Source organism: Vigna unguiculata, chromosome 10, assembly GCF_037176805.1.
Source record: "Vigna unguiculata cultivar grain cowpea cultivar isolate G323 ecotype 2 chromosome 10, ASM3717680v1, whole genome shotgun sequence".
Lineage (NCBI taxonomy): Eukaryota > Viridiplantae > Streptophyta > Magnoliopsida > Fabales > Fabaceae > Vigna > Vigna unguiculata.
In genome coordinates, this window is record NC_140801.1 from 45,147,058 (window position 1) to 45,173,013 (window position 25,956).

General features: G+C 29.3%; 1 protein-coding gene and 1 pseudogene across 1 annotated transcript; both read left to right on the top strand.

Annotated features, from left to right (window-relative positions):
* Window positions 1-5,412: 5,412 nt before the first annotated feature.
* On the top strand, window positions 5,413-15,819 carry LOC146883320 (zinc transporter 1 pseudogene; annotated as a pseudogene).
* A 224-nt stretch (window positions 15,820-16,043) lies between these two features.
* LOC146883321 (zinc transporter 3-like) lies at window positions 16,044-17,064 on the top strand. Its single transcript, XM_085668355.1, has 2 exons — window positions 16,044-16,085; window positions 16,759-17,064. Exons 1-2 carry the CDS (start codon window positions 16,059-16,061, stop codon window positions 17,062-17,064), a joined length of 333 nt encoding a protein of 110 aa, XP_085524481.1. The 5' UTR covers window positions 16,044-16,058.
* The last annotated feature ends 8,892 nt before the right edge of the window (window positions 17,065-25,956 follow it).

Genomic DNA, 25,956 nt, shown 5'->3' on the forward strand with positions numbered 1-25,956 from the left:
CATCTAAGTCATGGGCAAGGGGGAGTTAATGAGTTAAATATATAGGAGGAAGTAAAGGGAAACGTGGATGGATATATGTTGATTTGTAGATTGAGCATTGACTCTTTTTGAAACGAAAAATCATTCGTAAAGAGGAAATCCTTGGACGATATTTCTCTCCTATTTCTTGTGCTCTTCTTCTTAATAAAATCTTTCTTTTCTTTTTTATTCAATTATTGGTTCCTTCAACACCACTTTTGTGCTCAACACAACTCCAGAAACTACCCTTGGTGGTGAAGGCTTGGCCTTTATCTTAACTTCAGATAGGACTGTCCCACAAAACAGTGATAGACAATGGCTTGGCATTGTAAATGCTACTTCCAATGGAACTTCACAGGCTGCTATCCTATAGTAGTGGAGTTTGACACAGGACACAATTTCACAGAAGATGCCCCTGACAATCATGTCGGCATCAACATAAACAACATCAACTCCATACAACAGATTCAATACTCCTCTATGGCTCCGAAAAAGTTTAGGCTAAGGGATCTCACGAAAGCAACTTATGGATTCAGCCTTGAAAACAAGCTTGGACAAGGTGGATTTGGAACTATGTATAAGGGGCTATTGGAAAACAAGGAGTAGCTGTAAAGAGAGTCTCCAAAGAGGTGGATTCAGCATAGCAATTATTGGTTTTTTCATAAAACAGACCCTACATTAAAATTAAATTGTTACTAAGATTAACATTGAAAAAGTGGAAGATCGAATAAAATTGTCCAAAAAAATGTAAAATCTAAAACCCTAAACCATTCACTTACTTGCTAAAAACCCCAATTTCTTATTTTTTGAAAAAAGAACCCCACTCTGTAAACCTCATTCGCACAGTCTCAAATTGGGTTCGATCTCTGCTTTCCTCACGAAAAATGGCATTCAAACACCTGCGAGCTGGGTCGAGATATAGAGTGTGAGCGTCAGCTTGGGAGCGTGAGCGTGAGCGTCAATCGTTCACACTACTATCGTTCACACAATCGTTCACATAGTGGTTCGCATAAGTGTGAGCATCAGCCTGGGACGAACACCACAGTGAGCTTTTGATGAACAACTTGTAGTGAGACGTTCGATGAGCAGGATTAACAAGAATGAGCATCAGTGAGCAATGAGAGAGATATTGAACAGCGAGCATCAAAGGAAAGAGATGAACAAAGTGAGGGGATGAACGACTGAACGTTGTTTTACAATAAGCTATATACTAAAAACATATTTTTAATAAAAAAATAAATTACATAAGATTGCATACGAAATTATCTTGTAAATAACATTTTCTTAAATAATTTTTATATTTTTTTAAATGATATTTATTGTCTACACTAAATGTTGTAGATAATACTTCGTATGAAAAGTTTCTGTTATAGTTACCTACGAAAATGTCGTAAATAATATATTTTATGGTTACCTAGGAAACTTTCGTAGATAATGTATTTTACTTTCGTAGATAAAATAAAATTATTTATGAACTATATTTATTGATAAATTTTCGTAGATAATAAGCATTTTTCTTGTAGTTGTGATGGATCAATACTTTTGCTTCTTGGCATTTTGTATTTTGTCTTTTTAACTTGTTATTGATTCACTTTAGCAATCTGAAGTCGTGAAAAACCACACCAATATAAAAGTGGGAACGTATTGCAGAGCCATTGGAGTTGACTTTTGGGACGCTGCTATGTGGAAACAAGAAATGGAGAAACATGAGGTGAGGATTTTTGCATTTCTATTAAGACTGAAAGATGCCCTTGTTAGTTGTATGAACATGCTCTACTTAATCATAATCTGTCTGTTTGTGCCTTGTGTGGATGCTTTGGATATGCAACTTTTGGAAATCAAACACTAGAGACTCTTAAAAGGGTTTGGATTTTATGAGCCTTATTGGCTTATTGACTTTGCTAATGCTTGCATTGTTATTCACTCGGTGGGAGGATATCAGGTACTATACATAAGATTAATGGAAATCAATTGAACTACTACTTTCTTTTCTTAACATGAAATTAATGGAAATAATGGTATTTGTGCCGAAAGCACCACTACACCAGGTAATTAAGTTACCATCAGGAAGAAATTAAAAGAACTATTAATGTACTTATTTTTCAATGGAGAATGAAAAAGATTGACTTCAAAACTTCATAATGCCCTTTTGCTAGCAATTGCTTAATGTCTGAACTCTTTCATGTTACTTGAGAAATCATAGTTCTGTCATGTTTACAGTCATGTTAATTTTAATCTCTTATTATCTTTTAGTTATAGTAGAGTAATATTAACTTTAGGCTTAATCATTTATAGTTTTAAAAACTTTTCCTTTAGATTTCTACAATGAAGAATTATTTTATTTTGATTCTTATAAATATCAATTCAATAATTTTTAGTTCATATGTATGCACATGAGTTTTATTTTTCTATTTTACTTTTTATCCTCTAAAATTGCAAAGATTAAAAATAATCTATTTACAGATTAAAATAAACATGACTATTTTCTTTGTGAAAAGTTATATGATCAAATCAAAGGTAAAAGTTAGTGATCTACGTATGCTCTTTACCATTTCTTGTGAAATTAACACATTGATGTATTTCCCTAGAATCTTCTTCATGATGTATTTTTATAAATTTACTAGATCTTTAAAGTTGTGTTTTTTTGTTTACATTTTAATAATGATTTTTGCAGGGAGACCAAAATTGTACTGGCATCATACCGCTGGCTATCCAACATGTGAGCTTTCATGCTAATAATATAGCAAGTGTTGATAATTCATTGTTATTTGTGGGTTAATTTAGAAATACTCGTATGGCTCTGGCCATTGTTTTTCACTATAATATTGTGCTTTAGACTATAGGCAGTTTAACTAACACTATAATTTACATAATTTGATTTGAGAATGTTTTTAGACACCATGATCTGTGAAAGCCATGTTCAAGGATCCTTGCATTTGACTTGCATTAGAGGTATCGAAATTACTGATAGAACTTTCCAATAGCATAAGAAATTGTTGCCATTGCTCTCTAGAAATACTCTCTGATCATCTCCAGAAATACTCTCTACAGAAATATTCATGACTTAATAATGTAAACCCTATTCAAAGAGTTATCTTTCTCTTTTTGAGAAAGAATCAATAGTTGACTAGGAAAAAGAACAACGAAGGGATCAATAGATTAATCTTTGTTTGAGTAGCTTTAAACTCTATATTCAGGTTTTATATTTATAACATTATGTATTTTCGTTTTTCAACATTATGTACTTTTTTATATTTATATTTTAAATGTTAATAATTTATCAAATCATCAATAAAATTAATTTTGGTTAATTTTAAATGTTAAGAACTTTCTATCCACATTTTTCGGAGTTCTTGTTGTCCGTAGAACTATAACTTCTCCACAATCACAAATGGGTCTTAACCCCAAAACCTTATGCCCCCCACCTTTAGACGAGGTAAGACTATGCTGCACACAGTTATTACAGTATATGAAGAAGATTGGGTCCGAGACATAACTTATTTCACTCAAGCTTAACGTTCCAATCACGAGCAAGAACATGCCCTCTTAAATTTTTATAAACCCTAAGACCAAGACAAAGAATTTTTAAACATTCTATTTTTTTACTTTTCCTTTTCATTTATTTTAAAATAATTTGTTTAAATATATGATTAAACATCTCATTAAACTTAAAACATTGCCACACAGGTTTACTAATGCGACATGTAGCACATAAATGCCAACTGCACAATGAAACGTTAACAATTTAAATGACGTTAGGACCTAATTGAATCAAAATGACAAAAATTAGGATCATTTTTAAGTACAAAACAAAAATTGGGACCTATATTTAATAAAAGTTGACAAAAATGAGACCAAAATGACATTTTAACATTTATTTTATAATCCAAGTCATTCAATTTTAACAAAAATGAACACATAATAAGAATAAAAAAATTGGTGACATGAATAGAGGAAGAAAATTAAGATAATTTTTTGTATTGTCTCTTCAATGGTGTCTAGTTAATTTGCTTTTCAAACTTATTGCTGTAAAAAAAAATCTCTTTTCAAACTATGCATTCTTTTTTCTCAATTCTTATATGTTTTTGTATTATTTAGTGAAGAAACGGTGGAAATAAATCACAAACTATTGGTTTCTACTTATTTTTCATGTGCTATCTTCAATAATCGAATAAGATAAAATTATTCAACTCTTTTACTTATTTGAATGTGAAATCTTATTTTTATAGAACAATATTTTCCTATACATGTAATTTTTTATATTATATATTTTTTATAATTAATTTTTAACTATAACTTATTCATCAAAAAAAAATTTTAGTAATTATATCTTTTAAAATTTTAATTCTAATTTAATTAATGACGAATTCAAGATTTTGAAACAACAAACTGCCGTCTTTAAAATATATATATATATATATATATATATATATATATATATATATATATATATATATATATATATATATTTTTATTGTGTATATTATTTTTATCAGCAAAGAATATTAATATATATACAGAGACACTTTAGGAGTGCCTCAACCCTTATACAGATCCTGATTTTACATTGAGGTTCTTAGATTAAAAAAACAACCTAATAGATGTGTGTAGCAAAAAGATCAAAGGCAAATAGAGGACCTACATATTCAAAGTACAACTAAAAAGTACCATCTTAAGAATATCCACTCATAGGAACTTATTCAAGTTGGTACACATTGACAATTATTGGATTCATTCCTTTAGTCCAGTGCTAAATTCAATACGTTAATAATCTATTTGAGAGCTTCCTGATCAGTAAATTTTATCACCGTAGATTGTACAGTTCATTTTATATATAGCAACTGTTAATCTATATCTAACTTAGTAAATCTATGTTAGATAATCTATATTTCATTAATTTTCGCTAGTAAATCTAGTATAACTAATTTGATGGTATATAAAATTAACTGTTTAATTTTAATGTTAAAAAATTAATTATTCTATGATAAAAATATATGATCCCTATATAGAATATTAAAACATACAAGTCAAATAATAAAAATTAAAACAAGATTCATAATATATTTGTTAATTATTACGCATGCATTACAAGAAAAAAAAGATGAGGTTGGACATCATATTTTTTACCTATACTGCCAACTGGGTTCATCATATGTCATATGGATGAAAAACTACACCAATAAAGACACTTTGCATAGTGTTTCACTCATATTGACATTTGTGTAAACCATGTAATTTTGTTTGCATTATATACAAATAAAAGTTATATTCAGCATATAACAAGAATAAGCTTGATTAAAGTTTAAAGTAGTTGATTTTTCACTCGGAATGATGTCGTTTTTGGTGAGGGAACCGTCGGGGTTGAGTTTATTTTTGAGCAAGCCGAGAGGATCCATGGCGGATGAAGAAAAAGGTGAAGAAGGTGGTTGTGGTTCTGACATTGTTCATCAAAAAGTATTTGTGTGCGATGAAGAAGAAGAAGAGTTTAAATGGAATTTGAATTCCCTGCTAATTTGATTTTTTTTTTACTGATAGCCGCTTGGGTTCATCTATCGGCTATAATAATAATTTAACAATATATAAAAATTTAATAAATAATTATATATTAAAGGATAAAATGAGTATTTTGAAATACGTACATTAAAGAAGTGAACCTTTTCATGAATTGAATTGTTATAGATAAGAGTTAATAATGTTGAGATTTGATCATATGATTACATTTTACCAAGTTGTTTATAATGTTGAAATTTCATTAGGGATGGTAATGTTGACTGGTTCGGTCCGCATAAGATTCATATATCGCGGACTGGCTCGTCCTGTTCTGCATAATTTATGCGAGCTGCAATCACTGGCTCGTCTCACATTATTTGATTTGTCGGTCCGTTGGCTAGCCTGCTTTTGTTTATTTTTTTTTTTTTTTAATTTTTATGATAAAACTTTCAATATTTAAAAATTCGAAAACTTTAAGAAGTTCACAAAAATTAAGTAAAGACTTTGGGGAGTTGGATAATAAATTGATAATTCAACATTTTCATCATATTCATCTTCATACTATGACATACACAATGTATTCTTTAAATTTTAGCACATTAAAAAATACATAATACTTTTGTTTTCCAATTATACAAGAATTTGGAACGTTAGTGCAACAATCCATAAAAAAAGTAACTAATATACACAAATGCAAGTTTTGTTTTTTATCTAATCATATCTTTGGTCCCCATTTTCGTTAGAGAGAGTGTCAAGTGTCAGTTCTTGGATTTTTTGACTTTTTTTTTTAATTTTTTTGATTTTTGATTTTTGATTTTTTTTTAAAATAAAAAATTTGCCATGTGTTAAGTTGTCATTGTGCCACGTGGTAGTGAGAGTGATGTGGTAGTGACAATGACATGTGTCACTTATATGTCAGGTGTCATTTCCACTTTCTCAATTTGGTCCTTTTATTTTAATTTTTGTCTCAATTCAATTCCAATTTTTGTAAAAATTCGGCAATTTTATCCCTCTCCAAATTGAAATCAAATTTAATTTCTATATAAATGTACACAAATATTTCTATCAAAATTGATATTTCAAGTAAATATTTTTAACAAAATTAAGTTCATTTAATTAATATTTTACATTGAACTTTATTTAAAATTGTTTTAAAGTTGTTAATAGGAAATAATGTTAATAGAAAAAAATTCATAAATTAACTAGTTCATGTAACAGTAAAAAACATATAAATATTAAATTTGAAAACAATTTTAAGTAAAGTTGAATGTAAAACACAAATTTAAATAAACTTAGCTATGTTAAAAATATATAATAAAATATCAATTTGAATAAAATATCAAATTTAATAAAAATATTTGTATAACATTTATATAAAAATTAATTTTTGTTTCAATTTGGAGAGGGATGAGATTGTACTATTTTTACAAAAATAGGGACTAAATTGAAACAATTTATGAATAAATGACATGTGGCATAATACTGACACTTGACATTATCACTGTCACATCACTCTGTCACTGACACGTGGCACGACGATAGTTTGACACGTGACAAATTTTTTTATTTTTAAAAAAAATTCAAAAAAATAAATAAATAAATTCAAAAAAAATAAATAAAAAAATCCACGTGGAGTCCCATTTAACGTTGTTACTGTACCACTAACAGAAAGGACTAAATTGAGATCAAAATTCTCAAAACAGGGAGCAAATTGAGATAAAAAAAAATAACGGGACCAAATTGAGATTTTGCTATGAAAATGGAACCAAAGACATAATTAAATCCTTTTTTTATGCAGGCGTGCGGGCCGACCCGTGTGGGTCGCAGGCCAGCCAGTTTGGGTCATGGGCTTATGCAGGACGGGCTGGACTTGCGGGTTCAACTTCTAGGCCTACCCCGCGTATTTTGTGCGGGCCTACAGGGTGGCCCACCGAGCCAGGCCTAATTGCCACCCCTAGATTTGATGACTTGATTAGAATTTACCAACGTTGGTAGTTTCGACTGACTTACATTCACTAATATTCAACTATAAATATGGTAAAACAATGTAGTGGTGAAATTTCTAAATGACCTATATCTACACTTTTGACACTTGTCCTAAAGCAAAATATCTTAAAATAACTAGTGTAAAAACAGGCGTTGTCACGTTTGTGTGTACACATTTTTTAAATATGTGTGATATTATATTAGTGAGTGATGATATTGTAATGTTATTAAGTTAATATATAAAATAAAATTATATTTATGAAAAATAAAGTGAAATATATCAGAAAAGATGAGAGAATAACGGTTGATAAATAGGAAAAAAAGAAGAAGTAGAGATAGACGATTTTATAAAATGTTTGTAAAAATAACGGTCAATTTTTAAAAATGTAATAAATAATTACATTTTAAAGAGTAAAATTGAAATTTTGAAACGTGAACACAGAAGAGAGAATCTTCTTTATATGTTGTTATAGATATACCATTAAAATATCTAAACTACTTATTCTATACTATTGACACCTATCCTAAAACATGATTTTTTTTTTCATGTTTCCGGTTATGAAAATTCTCATTTTACCTATGCCTCAACATTTGACATATGTTCATTGTATAGGCTTTTATGTCATTTACCGTTTCAATTATGTTATTCTTTCTATTGGCACGAGCACTACAAAGCACCGACAAAGATTGGATTGCTTTATATGTTGTTGTGATAGATGTTTGGTTTTTATTTTGTTTCATTTAGGTGAGTTTTGTATTTCCGTTCCAGCTCTCCACTACATATATGGAAGAAGTTATCTTTTTAGTAAAGGGGTATTTTTTTGTTGTGTATTTTTGTGGCCTTGGTATTTGTTGTACATCTGCATTGTTGTTGTGTTGATACACTATAATGATTTCATTTTGTGATTCTTTTTGGTAGTTATGTTGATGTCTTCCTTAACTTCATTTATGACTGGAATTGGGTGTATGGTTTTATTTTATTCACTGGGTGTGTGATTACAGTGTTGTTCTGTTTAGGTTTTACTTTCCATGGCAAGTTTGCTTTTTCATTATGTTTATGGTTTTTTTGTTATTCTTATGGTTTTTTTTGTTATTCTTATGGTTTTATGTTTTTTATATTTTTATGTTATGGTTGTATATAATTTGTTACTAGTATAAGTTTTGTTAAATTCACTTACTTTAGTTGACTTTTTTGTTATTTAAACCACCCTTTGCATTTGTGTTAATATGACAAAATGGATTTGTTTTGGGATTTTTTTTTTCTTGTAGTTACGTTGTTTGCTATTCAATGTCATAAATGAATGGAATTGAATTATTTGAGAGTTATTTATTGATAGTGTAGTTGTTTTCTAGGTGGAAAGGAATGAAATTGTGGCCGAAACTAATGAATTATACAAGTTTGTCTGTCAAAAATTTCTGGCAAGTTGATCACAAAACAATTGTCTTTGTTGCTAATTCCACATTTGGCAAAGGATCTTCGACATTTTTATTGTCCCTATAGCATTGAGCTAGAATTGTAATTTGTATATATGTGTGGCAGAGTTGTGTGTTTTTGATGATGTCCCTGAGATAGGAAAAATGCACTATGTCATGTATATCTTCTTATGGTTAGGATATAAATCAAGGTAGGTTAGAATTAGACCAAAGTAGAAACACACAAAATCATCTTAACTTGTACATACTATTATGAATTCGAAAACTTAAAAGTTAGCCGAAAAACTTATGAATTAATGGGTTAAACTAATAATCTAATAGATTAGAGACCTAATCAATTAGAAAAATAATAGAATTGATTAATATTCTCATAACAGGTTTTTAAACACGAAAACTAGTATTCTATCATAATAAAGTTCAACAATTGAATTCTAGGAAAGATTCAGAGAAAGCATTCTTAAAGTATATTGAAGGGAACAATGTTTATCAAGTTTGGAATCAATTTCATGGATTTTGGCTTAGCAATGTGAAGGAAGATTAAAATTGAATAGGTGTATTTAATCTGATTACTGAATTATGAGTTTGTGTTGTGTTATTTGCTGAAACTCGTTATGAAAGTGTTCTTGTGTTTGATGCAAGTGGTCGGTTTGTTATAAGAAACTGAATGTTGATTTTAAGAAATAAAAAACTAGTATAAATTTTTTTCGTAGTTGTTCTATCTTTTCTCTCCTTATTTTTGTCATGATATAAACAATCGATCTACTTAAACATCCCATGTAATTATTTTTAACAAGCTATTTTTTTAAAAACTATTTCAAAAAAATTAAATTATGTAAAATTAGGTAAAATCAATTCACCGGCTCCTGTTTTGAGAAGAATTGTCCTATTTATCTTAACAACTTTTGTTTGTTACTTTCTTCTCTGGCTGTTTTACTCCTTTCTTCATACATCTAACAAGTGGAGATAATATATCAAACATAATATATTGAATTTTTAATTATGGTGCTTCGGTTGTATTTTAACATCACTCGTAGTTTTTTAATTCGTTTGGCTAGGAAATATAGAAACATTTTCTATTGGAAACAAAAGGTGGATTCTTCTACTCAATGTAGTTATTTGTTTAATTATTGGTTTAATATAATAGATGATGTTGGATTAGTTGAGAATTATTTACTGTTGTCATAGTCATATTCTATATGGTAGGAAATGAAATTGTATTGAAGTCTCAGGTGTACTCTTCGTAATTGTAGAAATTACACTTTATGTATGTTTATTAATTAATTTAAAATCTTTTATAATACCAAAACTAAAAATTGTAATTTTATTATTTAATAATTTATTTTTATTTTTACTTTGACATGTAAACTATGTCACCATAATTTAAATTTTATAATACTGTTAAAATAAACTAGAAACATTAATTTTGCGCCTAAAATATCTTACTTTCACTAAAAAAAAGTTATTTTCACTTTACAAAAGTTAAAATTTCATCTTTATATTACCAAAGAATTGCATTAAAATAAAATAAATTAAGTATAAGATAAAACATCAGCTTAAAACAATTAAACATAATATTTTAAGTCATAATTAAACAAAATTAACATATTTTTTTTAAAAAAATACATAAATGATAATTATAAAAAATGAGATGAAATTAAGGCCAAGAATAATAATATAAGTATCTTTACATTTTTATGTCTAATTTTTATATTTTTAGATCGTTTAACCTTGTATTTTTTTACATTGTCTGACCTTTTATGTTTACAGAATTTATTGTTTGCAATTTGTTTTTCGTGTAACATTCATACCATAAGATCATCTGCCTTTTACATTTTTTTTTCTGCATCATTTAACTATATATTTTAAAAAGTCTAATTTTTTTCATTTTTTATATGTTGTCTATTCTTTTAATTTTTATATAGTTTACTCATTTTACGTTTTTTCTATATGATTTATGCTTAATATTTTAACTATATGATTTATGCTTAATATTTTTAATGAGTTTACTCTATATATTTTTACATAATCCATTCTTATTATTTTTAATTCATTGTAGAGACTCAACTCTTTACATGTTATAAATATATATATTAACTTTCAAAATTTATATATATAAAAAAATTCATGTTAATTTTATATAAAACTTAATTATAAACTTAAAAAAATTTATTATTTTTCTCAATCTCTTTTAATAAATATATATTTACTAACCTAAAAAAACTCAAACAAACATCAATCCTTATTTAAAAAACACACACAAAACATGAATCTGTGTTTAAAAAAAACATCAACATTAATTTTTTTTAACAACTTCATATTTTAAATATTCAGATTTATTTATTCATAACAATACTAAAATTAAATTTGTAAACTAAAATACACATTTTAGTACATTAATTTGTTATTATTAAATTGCACATAAAAAATGAAATAAGAAATATACTGTAATAATATACTGTAATAAACAACCATAACTAGGGATGTCAACGGGGCGGGTAGGGTACAGGTAGTAGCTCCCTCGTACCCTACCTGCTAGATAAATATTTGCCCCGTACCCGTACTCATATCCGTTGGGTATCCGTTATGCGGGTATCCGTCTATTTTTTTCATATCCGCGGGTATCCACGAGTACCCGCGGGTATTTACAAAATTATTTAAAAAACAAATATTTAATCATAAATTCAAATAAAATAAAATAAAATACATCACTATCATAAATTTTAAATAAAGTTCAAATAAATTCAAGTTCACACAAGTCCAAATAATTATAAAAGTAAATATAAAATGACATTCAACACAATTAAAATTCTTTAATTAGTGTTTTGATCAAAAAGTCCATTTTCTCCAATTGATTCTTAAAAGATAAACAAAATAAAAAAACAATAAACCTCAATTGCCACGTGCCAAGTATTTTTATTTTGATTTCATCATCTGACAACAAGTATACCATAAACGTCATTATCTATCTAGGATTTGATGTATATGCCCAATTTCAAGTAAAGGAAAGAGAAGAATGTCAATGGGTGTACTTGGAAGAAGACAACGTACCAATACTTGAAGTTTGAAGAATGAAGACAGAAGACAAGATGTGCAACTTAGAAAAAATTAGGCTAGAATGTTTTTTACTAATATATATATATATATATATATATATATATATATATATATATATATATAAGGGTACTTTTTGTGAATTAAAGTTTAGCGGGTACAGGTATCCACGGGTACGGATACTATGATATTCGTACCTGCCCCGTTAACATGCGGGTATCAAAAATACCCGTACCCGCGGGTAGCGGGTATCCATTTTTAATATCCATTTCCTACCCGTTGCGGGTTTTATCCGCGGATATCCGCGGGTACGGATTTTTTTGACATCCCTAACCATAACAAACCGTATTAAAAACTTCACACAATTTTAACTAAAATATCAATATAATTTCAAAATAATTAAAAACTATTATAATTTATTATGTATTATCTATTATCCATTATAATATAAAAAAATACTAGGAAAGTTATCTTTTTATCTATGTTTATTTTGTTGACAAATATTCTAATTGTTAGTGTTTTAGTTATTTGATATTTTTTAGCGTTTTTGTTGTTGTCACATATGTCTCTAGAGATAAATTTTATGTTTTACCCATTATTTATATTTAAATTATTAATTTTTTTTTCTATAATTACATCATTATTTAATATAGTTTCTAATTATTTTATTATTTAATATACTTTACTTTTATTTAAAAAATAATAATATTTAAATAAATTAAATTTTTTTTCTATAATTACATCATTATTTAATATAGTTTCTAATTATTTGATTATTTAATATACTTTACTTTTATTTCATAAAATAATAATATTTAAATAAATTAAATTTTATTATATATTTCCTTTTTTCTTTTATGATATTTCATTACTTAGTCACTTTCTAAAATTAAACTTAAAAAATATATTATAATTTTATTTTGTGAAATACTATTATTTAAAATTAGTAAAAAAATTATAAACAATAAAACATATTTATATCAAATTATAATATAGATATTTTTATCATTGAATATTCTTCCTATTTTAATATGTAAAATTTGAATAGAAATTATCTAATAAATAATTACACTAATCATATATACATAGAATCCCATATAAAGATTGTATTTAATAATTTTTTTCAAATTTTTAAAATATATGTATCTGTCTATTAAATTTATTTTATAACCAATGTTTATTTTATTTTGTTAACAAGTATTTTAAAAGTTAATTTTTTAGTCATTTGACATTTCTTAACTTATCTTTTTTTTTATTTATATTTATTTTACAGTCACATGATCAAATAAGTTATTTTACTTTTTTATCATTTATTTTATTTTTAAATTGAATAGTCCTTAAAATGAAAGTATATTTCTATACAATATTTTTGCATTCTTAAGTTTATCATTTTATAATTTTAAATTATTTGGTCATCTAATCCAGTATTAAATAATAACATAAAGAATAACTTCAACAAGTGAATCATCAAGTCTTCACACCTTCATTAAATTGATCATGACTTCACGTATATCTTTATCAAATCTTCAAGCACCAAATCACCAAAACTCATTTGTGCGCTAACACCTACCGGCAAGCTTGATCTCCCAAGATTAACTCCATCCTTAGTCTTCTTGAACACCCAAAAGAGTAATCTCTAAAAAGTCAAGAATTCTCTTTTCTCAATCTCTCAAATCAGGTTTTTGATTATGTATTCTGTGTGTTTGAAAATGAATTGAGATTTGTTTAAAAAGGAATTCTTTGCTGGTGAGATTAATGGATTAAGAGATTTATCTAATCAGTTATCCTGATTGGGTTTTGATTGTAGTGACTGTAGTGCATTTCATAATCGATTAAATAAGTGACTAATCCATTAAAGAGTTATGTAACACCTATATTTTTACAGTTCAAGATTGGATAAGCTGATCTAAGTAATTCTAGGTTTGACTCACATTATGTTAAACATGCATTACCTATTCATATGAATGATTATACCTATTTCTAGTGACAAAGCTTGATCGGCTTGCATGACTTTGAACACCATCAAAACTTCAACACACCGAGTAAGCTCCCTCTTTGAACACAAACTATTAGTTTCTATTTATTTCTCATGCGCTATCTTCGATAATTGAATAAGCTAAAATTTTCCAACTCTTGTACTTATTTAAGTGTGAAATCTTAATTTTATAGAATAATATTTTCCTATACATGTATTTTTTTTTTTTAAGAACATAACATGAAATTTTATATTATATATATTTTTTAATTAATTTTTAACCGTAACATATTCATCGTAAAGTTTTTTTTAGTATTTATATCTTTCAAAACTCTAATTTAATTTAATTAATGTAGAATTCAAGATTTTGAAACAACAAACTGCCATCTTTTAAATATATATATATATATATATATATATATATATATATTTATTTATTTATTTATTTATTGTGTATATTATTTTGATCACTACCGATTACACCGTTTATTCTATATATACCAACCGGTAATCTATATCTAATTTAGTAAATCTATGTTACATAATTTATATTACATTAATTTTCGCTAGTAAATCTAGTATGGATATTTGGTGGTACATAAAATCAACTGTTTAAATTTAATGATAAAAAAATAATTATTCTATGATAAAAATATATGATCCGTATATAAAATATTAAAACACACAAGTCAAATAATAAAAAATAAAACCAGATCAATAATTTATTTATTAATCATTACGCATGCATCACAATATAGAAGAAAAGATGAAGTTGGAATTCATATTTTCTACCTTGTTATTTGATATTTGTATTCGATGGGTCATTTTGCCTTTATTTTTTTTGTTATATTGGTCCTACATTTAAGAGATTTCAATCAAAATATGAAAACAGAAAAGGTTGACTTCACTCTACTTTTTTTATTCTTCTCTTTCACACATTGCCGTCAGTTTCCACATAATGGACACACTCCTCTTATTCTCTCAAAATCTCTTTGCATTTAAATTTCTCAAAGTTTTTTTTTCCATTGGTTGTTACAAACTTATGTCGACATTTCATGACATAGCTTCATCATTTATGTCATCTTCCTTTTCTGTTAAAAGATTTACCATTTATAATAAAAATAATATACATTAATTAAAATTTAAGATAATCAATCAGATAATACAGTTTCCTATTTAAATCATTCGGAAAATTTTTTCTTCACTATATTCTTCTTTTCCTTCTTATTTCTCTCGTTCTTCTTCTTGGTTAGATTTATCTTACAATGACTAGATATAAGATAAACCAACAGTTTTCGTTTTTTTCTTCTATTATAGTATTTTTGGTTGTAACGAAGAAAATGAAGATTGTGATAGAGCAAAAGCTCTGAAATACAAAATAGTAGCCTTGGTATCAATTTTAATTGTGAGTGCAATTGGAGTGTGTATTTCTCTTATGGGAAAAGTGATACCTGCTTAAGTGATACCTGCGTTTCTTGATAAAGGCTTTTGCTGCAGGTGTGATTCTGGCAACTGGGTTCATCCACGTGTTACCCGATGCTTTTGAGAATCTGACCTCGCCTTGCTTGAAGGAGCATCCATGGGGAGATTTTCCTTTCACTGGCTTTGTTGCAATGTGCACTGCCATGGGGACTCTCATGCTGGATACTTATGCCACTGCGTATTTTCAGAAACACCATTCCAATGAAGTACAGATCGAGAGTGGGGATGTGGAGAAAGAGACAGGGCACCAAGGGCATGCGGAACTTCACACACATGCAACGCATGGCCATAGTCATGGCTCTGTTCACTCCCACGATCAATCCTCCCAGCTTCTTCGCCATCGAGTCATATCACAGGTATTCATTAAGACTCTAAGTCAATGAAAAAAAATAAATAAATATATAAGGTTAAGGGACAAACTAATATTTTTTCTTCAAAAATCAGGGTTTCATTCTCGGTTTCTTTATTTGACAACGGGGGTTTTGAATCTGTTACACAGGTGTTGGAGTTGGGGATAATTGTTCACTCTGTTATTATTGGAATTTCCTTGGGAGCTTCAGAGAGTCCTAACACGATAAGACCACTGGTAGCTGCGCTGACTTTTCATCAATTCTTTGAAGGCATGGGACTTGGAAGCTGCATATCTCAGGTATCCAAATGAATTTGGTTGATTGATTTAATCTGAACAAAAAGAATATGTGAATGAGGATCCAAAATGCTTATATGTGAGTGAGGATCCAAGATGCTTTGTGTGAAATGATTTGTGACTGGGACCATGTGTGTTGTTGTGTTGGTATGGAACAAACAACCCAGGATTTTTGAACCTGTTTTTTTTTTATCTAATACTATCCCATGCCTGCTTTCTAACCCACTTTTTTAATTAAATTAATTAATGGCTTGATCCATCATTTACAAGTACAATATATGTGGGACCATATACGACTTTTCAACGGTAAATATTTAACTTTTACATCAAAATATTTCCTAGGTAAAAAAAAATTGTTTAGATGTATGACTTTGATGAACTATATTATTAATCACCACGCAATTTTTGTGTGATGTTAGTCATTATACATGACAACTAATGGTTTGGTAGATGGTATCCATAAGCTTATAAGTGTATGTGGGAGGAATTCATATATATAGAGACTGTTTGTATCGTTTAAAAAGTTGGTGAATAATTATAATTTAGCGAAGAAAATATGGTTAATTCTGTAGTTATGTCTTCTATCTGCAACTTTATGTGTATTTTTGAGAATTTCACTCCTCAGGAATGGAGAGGGATAAAGGATCTAACTTATAAATAAGTTCTATTGTTGTAGGCAAACTTCAAAAGAGTATCTGTGACAGTAATGGGATTGTTCTTTGCCTTGACTACTCCGGTGGGAATTGGAATTGGCATAGGAATCTCACGTATTTATGATGAAAACAGTCCAACTGCTCTTATTGTGGAAGGAGTTTTGAATGCAGCTTCAGCAGGAATCTTAATCTATATGGCTTTGGTTGATCTTCTTGCAGCTGATTTCATGAGTCCAAGAATGCAACAAAGTGGCACACTCCGTCTTCGAGCAAATGTTTTTCTTTTGCTTGGAGCTGGTTTTATGTCTCTCTTGGCTAAATGGGCTTAAGAAATACTTTTATTTGTATGACTGTTTTTTAGACTTCAATAATCTAATGAACTTGTTTTTTACGGTTAATTTTATTATTCAATTACTTTATATTTCGAAGTATATTAAAACTGATTCATTTCCGAGATATGAATTTTCAAGTAGAAGTATGAGAGATTTAATAAAACATAACTATCTGTATCATCTAGAAATTGTATTGAAACTTGGGACGATAATAATTTTAAAATTCTTTTATATTTAAATTTAATTTATTATAAATTAATTTGTAACATAGATGCCATCAGATAAAGTGTTCTAAAAGTATAGAGTTTCAATATTGATAACAAGAGCATTTGTTTTAGGTGAAGGATTCGATATCGGTTTACGGATGAAAATGCTATAGCACAACAATTTCACCCATATTGACATTTGTGTACATCATGTAATTTTGTTTGCATTACATATAAATAAAAGTTACATTCAGCATATAACAATAATAAGCTTGATTAAGGTTGAAAGTGTTATAAAATAAAGGTAATAAGAGAGACAAAGGAGAGGAAGAATAGAGAATGAGAGAGTAGGGAGCAACTTCTGGTTTTATGTGTGTCTAATTACTGATAGGACGAGTCCTATTTATAGGTACAATATGGTAACCCAGAAAGGATATAAAATCAAATAGTAAATACAAAATATTACATCATAAAGAGTAATGAATAATATGATTATCAATCATATGAGTAATTGTATAAATCAATGGACGACCATTAATTCATAACACTCCCCCTTGGGTGTCCATTGATAAAAGAATGTGCCTCGTTAAAACCTTACTAGGAAAAACCCTTTGGGATAAAAACCTAGTGAAGGAAAAAGAGTACATCATTCTATATAATATTGTTCTTTGCATCTTCTAATTTCTCCCCCTCATGTAAACTTACATCATTAAGATGGCGGAGTCCAATCCTATGAACCAATTGCTCAAAAGTTCTCCTTGGCAAAGACTTTGTAAATAAATCTGCTAGATTTTCACATGAGCGAATCTTTTGGATCTCTACATCACCATTTCTTTGAAGATCATGAGTGAAAAAGAATTTTGGAAGAATATGTTTTGTTCTGTCTCCTTTAATATATCCTTCTTTCAATTGAGCAATGCATGCACTATTGTCTTCATATATCGTTGTTGGTTTCATTTTTCCCAAGGATAAACCACAAGTTTGTCGCACATGTTGAATTATAGACCTTAACCAAACGCATTCACGACTTGCCTCATGTAATGCTAAAATTTCTGCATGATTTGACGATGTTGCTGTTATTGTTTGTTTCACAGATCGCCATGAAATCGCTGTGCCACCACATGTGAACAAATATCCTGTTTGTGATCGACCATTATGAGGATCTGATAAATAACCTGCATCTGCATAACCCATTAGATCTAATTTTGAATCATTTGGGTAAAACAAGCCCATATTCATAGTGCCTTTAAGGTAACGGAGTATTTGTTTTACTCCATTCCAATGTCTTCTTGTAGGTGAAGAACTATATCTTGCTAACAAATTTACAGCAAATGCTATATCGGGTCGAGTATAATTAGCAAGATACATTAGTGCTCCTATAGCACTAAGATATGGTACTTCAGGACCAAGTAGTTCTTCATCTTTTTCTTGAGGTCTAAAAGAGTCTTTATCAACATCTAATGACCTCACCACCATTGGAGTGCATAGTGAATGTGATTTGTCCATATAGAACTTTTTAAGCACTTTCGTTATATAAGCTTCTTGATGTACAAGAACACCTTTGTTTAAATACTCAATTTGTAATCCCAAACAAAACTTTGTCCTTCCAAGATCCTTCATCTCAAATTCTTTCTTTAAACAATCAATTGCCTTTGTGAGCTCATTAGGAGTTCCAACTATGTTTATGTCATCTACATAAACAGCAATTATGGCAAATTCATTCTCGGATCTTTTCATATAAATACAAGGACAAATAGGGTCATTTTTATACCCTTCCTTTAATAAGTACTCACTTAGACGGTTATACCACATACGTCCTGATTGTTTCAATCCATAAAGGGACTTATTCAATTTTATTGAATAATCCTTTTTAGAATTTGCTTTGTTGGGCACATTAAATCCTTCAGGGAGTTTCATATAAATATCATTTTCCAAAGAGCCATACAAATAGGCTGTAACAACATCCATGAGGTGCAAATTCAAACCTTCTTGTGCAACAAGGCTAATTAAATATCTAAATGTTGTTGCATCCAATACTGGAGAATATGTCTCCTCAAAATCAATACCAGGTCTTTGTGAAAAACCTTGAGCAACTAACCGTGCTTTGTATCTAACAATTTCACCATTCTCATTTCGTTTTTGTACAAAAACCCATCTGTACCCAATAGGTTTTACACCCTCAGGTGTGCGAACTACAGGTCCAAAAACCTTTCGTTTAGCAAGCGAATCTAATTCTGCTTGGATTGCATCTTTCCATTTTGGCCAATCATTTCTTTGCCGACAATCTTCAATTGTCATTGGTTCTTGATCATCATTGTCACTTATGACATCCTTTGCTACATTATATGCAAAAACCTCGTCAATATTGACTTTATTTCGATTCCATATTTTATGATTCATGACATAATTTATTGAGATCTCATCATTTTCAACAATTTCAGGTACCTGAGGTTCTTCTGGAACCGAATCATTGATTATGTCAAAAGAATCTTTTGGGACTTTTACCCCCTCGATTAGGCCATCTTGCCTTTTTTCCCTTTTTCTCACACGAGGATTTTTATCTTTGGAACCCAAAGGCCTACCACGCTTTAGGCGTGTTTGAGATTCATTTGCTATATTAGATTGTCCAACAGGAATATCAATTCTGATTGGAGTATTAGCAGCGGGTATATGCGACTTAGTTACCCTTTTTGTGTCAGTAAAAGCATCTGGTAATTGGTTGGCCAATTTTTGTAAATGAATTATCCGTTGAACTTCTAGTTCACACTCTTTTGTACGAGGATCAAGATGAGATAATGATAATTCATTCCAACCAATATCTTTTTCCAGTTTCTTTCTTTCTCCCCCTAACGTTGGAAAAATTGATTCATCAAAATGACTATCAGCAAATCGAGCTGTAAATAAGTCACCTGTTGATGGTTCAAGATATTTTATTATCGATGGAGAATCATATCCAACATATATTCCCAAACGTCTTTGAGGACCCATCATAGTCCTTTTTGGTGGGGAAATTGGGACATATACAGCACACCCAAAAATTCTTAAATGAGAAATATTTGGTTGTTGACCAAAAACCAACTGTAAAGGAGAGTATTTGTGATAACTTGTTGGTCTGATGCGAATCAATACTGCAGCATGCAGAATTGCATATCCCTAAGTAGTCATTGGAAGATTAGCTTTCATAAGTAAAGGTCGTGCAATCAATTTTAGACGTTTTATCAATGATTCTGCAAGTCCATTTTGAGTATGAACATGTGCTACTGGATGTTCAACTTCAACTCCAATTGACATACAATACTCATTAAAAGCATGAGATGTAAATTCACCAGCATTATCAAGACGAATTTTCTTAATTGGATAATCTGGGAAGTGGACTCTTAACTTGATCAATTGTGCTAATAACTTAGCAAATGCTTGATTTCGAGTTGATAGTAAACAAATATGTGACCATCTAGTGGACGCATCAATTAATACCATGAAATATCTAAATGATCCACATGGTGGGTGTATTGGACCACAAATATCACCTTGTATTCGTTCTAAAAATGAGATTGACTCATTTCTAATTTTTTCTGGTGATGGTCTTATTATCAATTTTCCCTGCGAACATGCAGTACATGAGAAATCATTGGACTGAAGAAGCTTTTGACTTTTAAGTGGATGTCCACATGAGTTTTCAGCTATTTTTCGCATCATGATATATCCAGGATGACCCAACCGATCATGCCAAACAAGAAATTCATTCTTATTTGTAAGCTTCTGGCTTACAATAACATGCGTCTCAATCGCATTAATATATGTGTAGTACAAGCCATAAGAGAAGGCTGATAATTTCTCCAATACACATTTTTTATTTGACTCAATTTGAGTGATATAAAGATATTCAACATCTCCTTCATTATTTGTCTCAATATGATATCCATTTAGACGAATATCCTTGAAACTTAATAAGTTTCTATTGGACTTAGGAGAATAAAATGCATTTTTAATATGCAATCTTGTACCTCTTGGCAGAAGTACTGTAGCTCTTCCAGAGCCTTCAATTATATTTGTAGTACCAGAAATAGTACTAACATTGACTTCTCGCATTACCAAAGTAGAGAAAAATTTATTACTCTTGAGAATTGTATGAGTTGTTGCACTATCAGCAAGGCACAGATCCTCATCATTGGTGTTAATGCCAATATTCATTCTCGATTAAGGAATATAGAGCGTTGTTCTTAGGGAGAAAGAAAAAAAAATATATGCCTTCACGCTCAGTTGGATAACCCTCGTGCTGATAACGTGTTATAAAATAAAGGTAATAAGAGAGACAAAGGAGAGGAAGAATAGAGAATGAGAGAGTAGGGAGCAACTTCTGGTTTTATGTGTGTCTAATTACTGATAGGACGAGTCCTATTTATAGGTACAATATGGTAACCCAGAAAGGATATAAAATCAAATAGTAAATACAAAATATTACATCATAAAGAGTAATGAATAATATGATTATCAATCATATGAGTAATTGTATAAATCAATGGACGACCATTAATTCATAACAGAAAGTAGTTAGTTTTTTACAACTACTTTTATTTTATTTATTCACATTTTCGAGTAAAAGTATAATTCATGGATTCAGTTAGTTTTGATAGATAAAGTTAGTGGCCATGACAGCACAAATTTCAATGAGTTTTTTATTTTGTTAAAAATTTAATAAGTTGTTTAGTCTTTAATGGCCTAATTGTCAACGCAATTTAATAAGGATACTATACAATGAGTATTAATTAAATCAATCCTTGTATAAAATAAACAAATCTAACTTCCAAAATATTATGCTTAGGGAGTGTGTTAACATTGCTAGTATGTTAAAATATAACAAATTTTCTGTAAGCTATCAGTCATAAGCAACAAACATTTTGGCACTTATCTTTGGTGAATGAAATAGGAATTTTACCTGCAGAGGACAAGTGAATCAATTTAAGCAACATTACTAACTATGAAATACATCTAAAGGAAGCAACAATAAATACTTGCCAAGCGCAAATCATTATCAAGATCATAAAAAACTTCTTGTTCTATTTATCTATAGTTTTAAAGTTTTATATCATTACTGTACACTCGTTAACTTCGAATATGTTTTTGTTTGTCCTTTTTTTGTTTTTCAGGGTGGTGACTCAAATGTGGGAGCAGCAGAGGCAGTGGAGAATGTGGGAGAAAGTGGACACTGCTTTAATTTAGGAGTTTTGCTTTCAATTGTTTGGGATTAACGTGTTAATCTGCATCTTTCCTCGGTAGAGTAAGTTTAAATTCATCTTTGTAATTCTCATTTTAATCTTGCTAATCTTCACGCACTGCTTTAACATTCAACAAAAGCAGAGCTAAACAAGGTCTCAGTGGCAACCGGTAACAAACGGAATCTCTTAAACAGTTACCATTTTCAAGCTATGGCCAACTAATCAACGCAATAACAGTGGATTTTGGGAGATGATTTACCAGATTTGTGACATTTTCCCGCTTCAAAACAACCAGCTCCGCCCCAATTTTCCAAGACCTTCCAAGGCCAAAACCATAGCTCAGTTAGAAAGGATTTATTAAATGGTAACATAAGATTTGGGAGAAGAATGCTTAAACGAGTAGTGTCCGTCGCAAGTGGGAGGGAGGAAAACAAAAACTATCTTTTAAATTCAATCTTTCACTCTTTTTTTTCTTTTTTTTTTTTTACAGTTGTTGGGACGGCCAGCTAACAACGACCGTACAATACACGTGTAAACATCCTAATGGGAAAAGCTTTTCTCATTTTTCTTAAACTAGGTTTGGATTATTTTATTAAATTAAAAGAACGTAAATATATGAATTCATCTATAATTTTGGAAAGGTTCGTACATCATTAGTTTCACAGTTATAACCTTTTTTCTATCAATTTTTCAGCATCAGGAACAACATCAGTATCTTTATCAACCCAGCAACACAAACTACTCCTGCTAATATACCGAGATCATTAGTGATTTTTATATCTTTACAAATTTTAAGAATGTATAATTTTAACTTGTAATTATATACCGATGTCTATGTTATAAAAATTATTTTTTAAATTATTGTTTAAGTTTGAGTAAAATGTCAAAAATATGTGAAAATTATTTAAAAATATTTATAAATTCATATTTAAATTTTACAATTATTTATTTATTATTTTACACCATATTTTAATTATTTTTACTATTATTTTTATTATATTAGGACTAATATGTTAATATATTATTTTATTATTATATTATTAAGAACCATAGAGCTTTTGTTCCTAAATATTATATTACTTGTTTATTTTTTATGTACCACACCTAGCCGGCCTAGTCGAATAATAACTAGAAAACCCGTCCATGTAACTACCAAGGCTATAAATAATAACAATTACCATACACATGCTAAGATACCCGGACTAAACCGCTAAGAAGCAACATTGATCAAACAAACCAAAGCAACAATAACCGCCTAAGCCGCTAAAGGGTAACCGGCATAGGCCGTTAACTCCACGAAACTAACCAAGGACTTGGCAAAACCAGAACATTCCCATAAGATTCATCAAGCCCACAATAATCGAACTAAGGGTCTAGGCTAGGGTCCAGGCCCACCTATAGCCCAAACAAGGGCTCAGCCCATGACGTGGCCAGACATAATTAATAATCTATAAATACGCATGCATGGACCCCACGAATTAAAGGTACGCATTCATTACTTCCCTAATCACCAGATTTCACTTTCTTAGAGATTTTGCTGACTTGAGATTCAGAGTCCCTTCTGCAGGTAACCCCTCTCCGGACCAAACCGATCACACCGAGATATTCATGAGCGACATGTATCAACCGGGAAGAAGCCTGCTGAGGAGATGGCGAACGAGGGTAAGGTGATACTTGTGTCTAACATATCTTGTTTGTTCTCTGCAGGAACATTTTATATCATATTTTTAACTTTTATTGTTTTATATTTTGCATATTAATGTATTTCCACTAAATTTGATAATTTATTAAATACGAACCTTTCTTATAATTTAAAAATATTTGAAAGTTGTTTAGAGATATTATAAGAATCTGTTAAACAACCTACACTATTTTACAATTTTTTTTAATGTTAAAATTCAAATTTTATTGGTATATTTTTGATTTAATTAGTCAAATAGTACCACTTTCATTCTAAAGTTTTAGTTTGGTGATTATTTTTAGAGAAAATGTTAATATATATATATATATATATATATATATATATATATATATATATATATATATATATATATATATTTCGAATTCCAATTTTCACAATATATGAATCTTAATCTTCCAATAATATTGAAATTGAAATAGTTAATTATTTTCATATCTTTAAAAGTTTAAAAATTTATAATTTTTATTTTTTACCTTATATTTTTATTATATTAATATTATTATATTTTATATTTACATTATTACATATTATTATATTTTCTAATATATTATTATATCATTATGGGTCAACGAAAATTTTTGAATATTTGAATTTATATATTTTTTATCAGAAATATTATAAAGTATTTATTACAAAAATTAATTTTTTGTATATATTTTTCATTAAATGTTAAATTTAATGTTTGCTATCACATTTTTTTTCTTTTTTATTGTATGTTACGATTTCAAATTTGAATCCAAAATTTATTAATATTATTATATGCATTATGATTAAATTTTCACAATTTAAAAATCGATTTGATTTTCAATGTATTAATTTTGAAATTTATTCTAAAAACACACGGAAGGAATATATTACCTAATATTATCTACGGCTTGATGTTTAAAAAAATCAACTATGAGAAAAGTTCGGTTTCGAAGGACATTAAATGAAAAAAAAAGTTTCCAATGTAAATTCAATGTTATGTAATATTATATAAAAATATAAAATGATAATATTACATTAATTCTACGTAAATATAAATTTATTCTTAAGTTAATATTTAAATTGATATAAAGTTAAGAATACAAAGGGATTTCCTATGGGGATGGGGTTTGAGGGAGGAAGATTGCATGGGTGAAGTGGGAGCAAATGTGTAAACCTAAGGAAGAGGGTAGACTAGGCTTAAAAGATATGAGATTTTTTAATTTTGCTTTACTTGGCAAATGGAAATGGAGACTTGTGAATGAAGAACCAGGTCTGTAGAAAGATATTATAATATCAAAGTACAGGTCTTGGAGAGCGTTAAAAGATATGGAGTTCTTGTTAGGAATCCAAGTGTGAGTCTAAGTCCCACATTGACCAGAATTGAGAAAGTAGAGCACTATATAAGAATAAAGACCCATAAACCCATTGCCTTAAGGTTTTGGGTTGAGAGTGGTGTCAGTGTCTTATGTGGTTAGGCTCAGATCTCATTGGTGTTGTTCTCCCCACTGAAACCCCCTCTGTAAAACCTAACAAGTGGTATCAGAGCCATTTTTCTTAGTATGCTCTGTGGTTGCAGCATTGTCTGATCTTCCACATCAGAAAAGATTTTGGTTTCTATTTTTTCTTCTTGGGGATCTCAGTTTAGAGAAGTAGTGGGAGCTTTGGTCAAAAGCCGCAGCAGGAGCTTTGGTCAAAAGCCGCAGCAGGAGCTTTGGTCAAAAGCCGCAGCAGGAGCTTTGGTCAAAAGCAGCAAGAGCAATGGCATTGGAAGAAGGGAAGGTGAGGATTGAGAAGTTTG

Excerpts from the sequence above, each read along its gene's own strand:
- LOC146883321 (XM_085668355.1), top strand. The coding sequence starts at position 16,059 with ATGGGACTTGGAAGCTGCATATCTCAG. Across the intron at positions 16,086-16,758 it reads TTGGAAGCTGCATATCTCAG|GCAAACTTCAAAAGAGTATC; the intron begins GTATCCAAATGA and ends CTATTGTTGTAG.